This window comes from Gavialis gangeticus, unplaced genomic scaffold, assembly GCF_001723915.1.
Source record: "Gavialis gangeticus isolate Ggan-Ray unplaced genomic scaffold, GavGan_comp1, whole genome shotgun sequence".
Classification (NCBI taxonomy): Eukaryota; Metazoa; Chordata; order Crocodylia; family Gavialidae; genus Gavialis; species Gavialis gangeticus.
The window spans coordinates 57,905,977-57,908,932 of NW_017728993.1; the positions used below are offsets into that span (position 1 = coordinate 57,905,977).

At 41.2% G+C, this 2,956-nt stretch overlaps 1 protein-coding gene across 3 annotated transcripts in view; it reads right to left on the reverse strand.

The window, feature by feature from the left end:
* LOC109286946 (zinc finger protein 501-like) overlaps positions 1 to 2,956 on the reverse strand; it is a 7,925-nt gene that overhangs the window by 1,749 nt on the left and 3,220 nt on the right. Inside the window, exons 2-3 of one of the 3 annotated variants that reach the window (XM_019501769.1) lie at positions 2,052 to 2,803; positions 28 to 414 (exon numbers count right to left, since the gene is read on the reverse strand). In XM_019501769.1, coding sequence (XP_019357314.1) covers positions 28 to 301 — 274 coding nt within the window. In that variant the 5' untranslated portion in view covers positions 302 to 414; positions 2,052 to 2,803. Of the gene's footprint in view, positions 1 to 27; positions 415 to 2,051; positions 2,902 to 2,956 lie in introns of those variants that run through there. The other 2 variants (XR_002094724.1, XR_002094723.1) reach the window with 2 other exon arrangements.

The window sequence follows — 2,956 nt, forward strand, 5'->3', positions numbered from 1 at the left end:
GCAGGTCAAAGTTGGTGCTGGAGGTGACAAAGACCCCAGGCGTGGTTGAATTACGCTTCTGGTAATAGGTCTCATAAGTTTCCTCCTCTTCACACTGCAGTTCTACAGGAAGCTCTTGCCTACCTGAAGTTCCAGCAGGGTTGCAGTCAGGACTAGATGGTGGTGAATAATCCTCTTCGACTTCCAGCTGGAGGCTGGCTTTGCGACCCACCCTCTCAGATGTCTGACTGGAATCATCTGAATGGTCCTCACCTGAGTCACAAGTGTCATTATCAGACTCCAAGTCTACCTCCACATCCATCCTCTGGCATCATAAAGGGCACTTACTGATGAGTAACTGTAGAGCCCAGAATACCAAGTACCTATGTCTTCTCATGATTGGCCCCTTTCATTCTCAGTTCCAATTACAGCCACCTTGGAAAAGAAACAGAGGCAACTTTATTAGTTACCTTTGCATATGTTGAAGTCAGGGATGGCACTAAGAAATTTGCCTACTCTCTCACCAGAGGATAACCTATTGTTTTGCTAAAAACTGGCATACAGGAAATACTTTTAACTAACATATTTAAAAGGCTGTTCAAAATATACGAGGGTCTCTTCCATCTTACCACAAAACAGATCTTTTTTTTTTTTTAGTTTAGACATGTATCTGGATGTCCCAGGGGCAACCAGTTCAAATACTCAGTTCTCTCTATGTTCTTCACTTTATGCTTTCACTGTCTTTGTGCTGCCCACCCCCTGCCCCTCCCCATGTAAAAACCTTTCTTTCAGGATTTCTTCATACCCAGCTTGCATTTATGCAAATAAGACTTCTGTTAATTCTGCATTTTAATCTCTTCCTATTAGTCCCAACTTCTTGTCCTGGAATCTAAAATTATTCTCTCTTCCCCTCATAACAATTATACTAAATAAAATATTTGCCTATCTGTGGTGTGTTTATCTGAACAAACTACATTTTATTATTTATTCACTGCTAATTAGGTTCTAACACTTTACAAAAAATCTTGGGGAAAACAAAAACAGAGCTGTACCCTCCTACTTTGAGAATTCCCCAAAGATACAATCTTTCCTTGCTTGTCTGTACAAATTATACTCCATGCTTACACAAATTATGAAATAATTTAAAGTGCATTCTGTACAGATTGGCACCCCTTTTGGCTATGTAGTTTCTTACTGCATCATTGGGTCCATTTCTTTTAGCAGTGCTTTGCAATTTACACAGAGTCCCAGTCTATCCTAAGCAAATAACCAACATGTTCCTTCTTTAAATATGAGCTGGAATGAGATATTCCAACTCCTAAGACTGAAGGTTGACTAACTCCCAGAGGACAGACAAGATCCCCCACAGGGCTCACCCTGTCAGAAGATTTATATTAAACTTGGGGTTTTTGCTAGAGTTATTTTGCGTGAGTGACACTACAAAGATCTATAATTATGTGCTTTCTCCATGACATTTCTTATATAATATACCAGCAGATTTCAACTGCAGTAGGGAGACTACAAAGCTGTTTCTCTAGCAGTGAACAGCTGAGAAAGTGGATGGGAATAAAAGAAACTGCAAAATGTCATGTCATTTATTCTCAAACATGGAGGTACAAAGATGCAGTCTGTTTTCCTTAACTGCTTTTGGCCCATCATCATAATTGTCATTATTGTGAACCTCTCCAGGATCTTCTAGACCAAGGTGGCCAACCTACATATAGCATGTGTGCCACACCTGGCACAGGCAGCCTCTGTGCAGCACACAGCAGACCAGGGAATGGACAAGCAGCACAGTGGCAGATAGGACAAGAAGCAGAAAGTGGAACAACAGATTGGACAGAACATAAGGAAAGAAGCAGAAAGCAGAGCAGCAGATTGGGTGGTAGAAGGGATTTGAGTGGGACTTGAGAAGGAGGTGAAACTAACTTGCGGCCTCCAGAGTCCTGTCAGAAATGCTGCCCCCACTGCTCTAGACCACTGGGTCACAATCACCTGACATTACAGGGTGAGCACATTTTGGAACAATTAACTAATTGAGAAAAGGAGGGGTAACCCGGAGGTATACTTACAAAAATGTAAAGCCAAGCCACACAGAGATGGAAAGAGTCTGAGGAACTAAGGAAATGACTAGAAAACTATGGCCAAGTGACAATGAGCTCTCTAGCATGAGTACACTGTTTTCTCAAACTGCAGTATTATCCTTCATGTGCAGGTTTACATTTTTAGCTGCTTTCCAAGGCAAGTACTTCTGAGCTTATCTTGCCAATAACCATGGTCTGAATCCAACACGTCCGTTTATGAGCTGGGTCCGAAACTATTAAGGAATCTTTAAGGACCACCTCTGCCAACTTCATAAGGAGTAAATTCAAACACTTCTGCACTAACTTTTTGGAGTTATGGGGAAGGGATATAAGGGGAGAACATTTTCTTCCTAATCTAAGTACACCTTCGATACGCTTGTTTTTAAAGCCAAACGACGTACAACTACAACTCTTAAGAGACTGAGAAATTCTTATATGCTAAAGGGTTATCACCACATTCTTGGTTTGAATTTTTTAATAGCACAGTTATTGGATTAAATGGTGGATAATCTATTTAAACAGGATGGGCATATAGTTACATTACTATAATCAAATGGAATTTCTTTTAGTTTTCCCCTTAGTGGAAATATCTACAGAGAAACAACTTTTACTAGGAATAGGTATTGGTCTTCTGAATGTCTGAACATATGGAGATTCCCCCAGACTACAGACTTCAGTTTCAGGGAAATGTTCTGACTTCTCTTCAACATGCCCTAAGACTTGTCCTGCTGCCTTTGCACCTTCTTTCCATTTCTGACATTCCTTGCCCGCCCCTTTTAGAAAAGTCGTGTGTCCCAGCAGCAGGAATCTTGAGCTAAACCCAAACTGCTCATTTAACCTGCTCTCCATCAGAAATTAGCAGGAATTCATCCGTGGGTGAGGGAGGGGGCAGA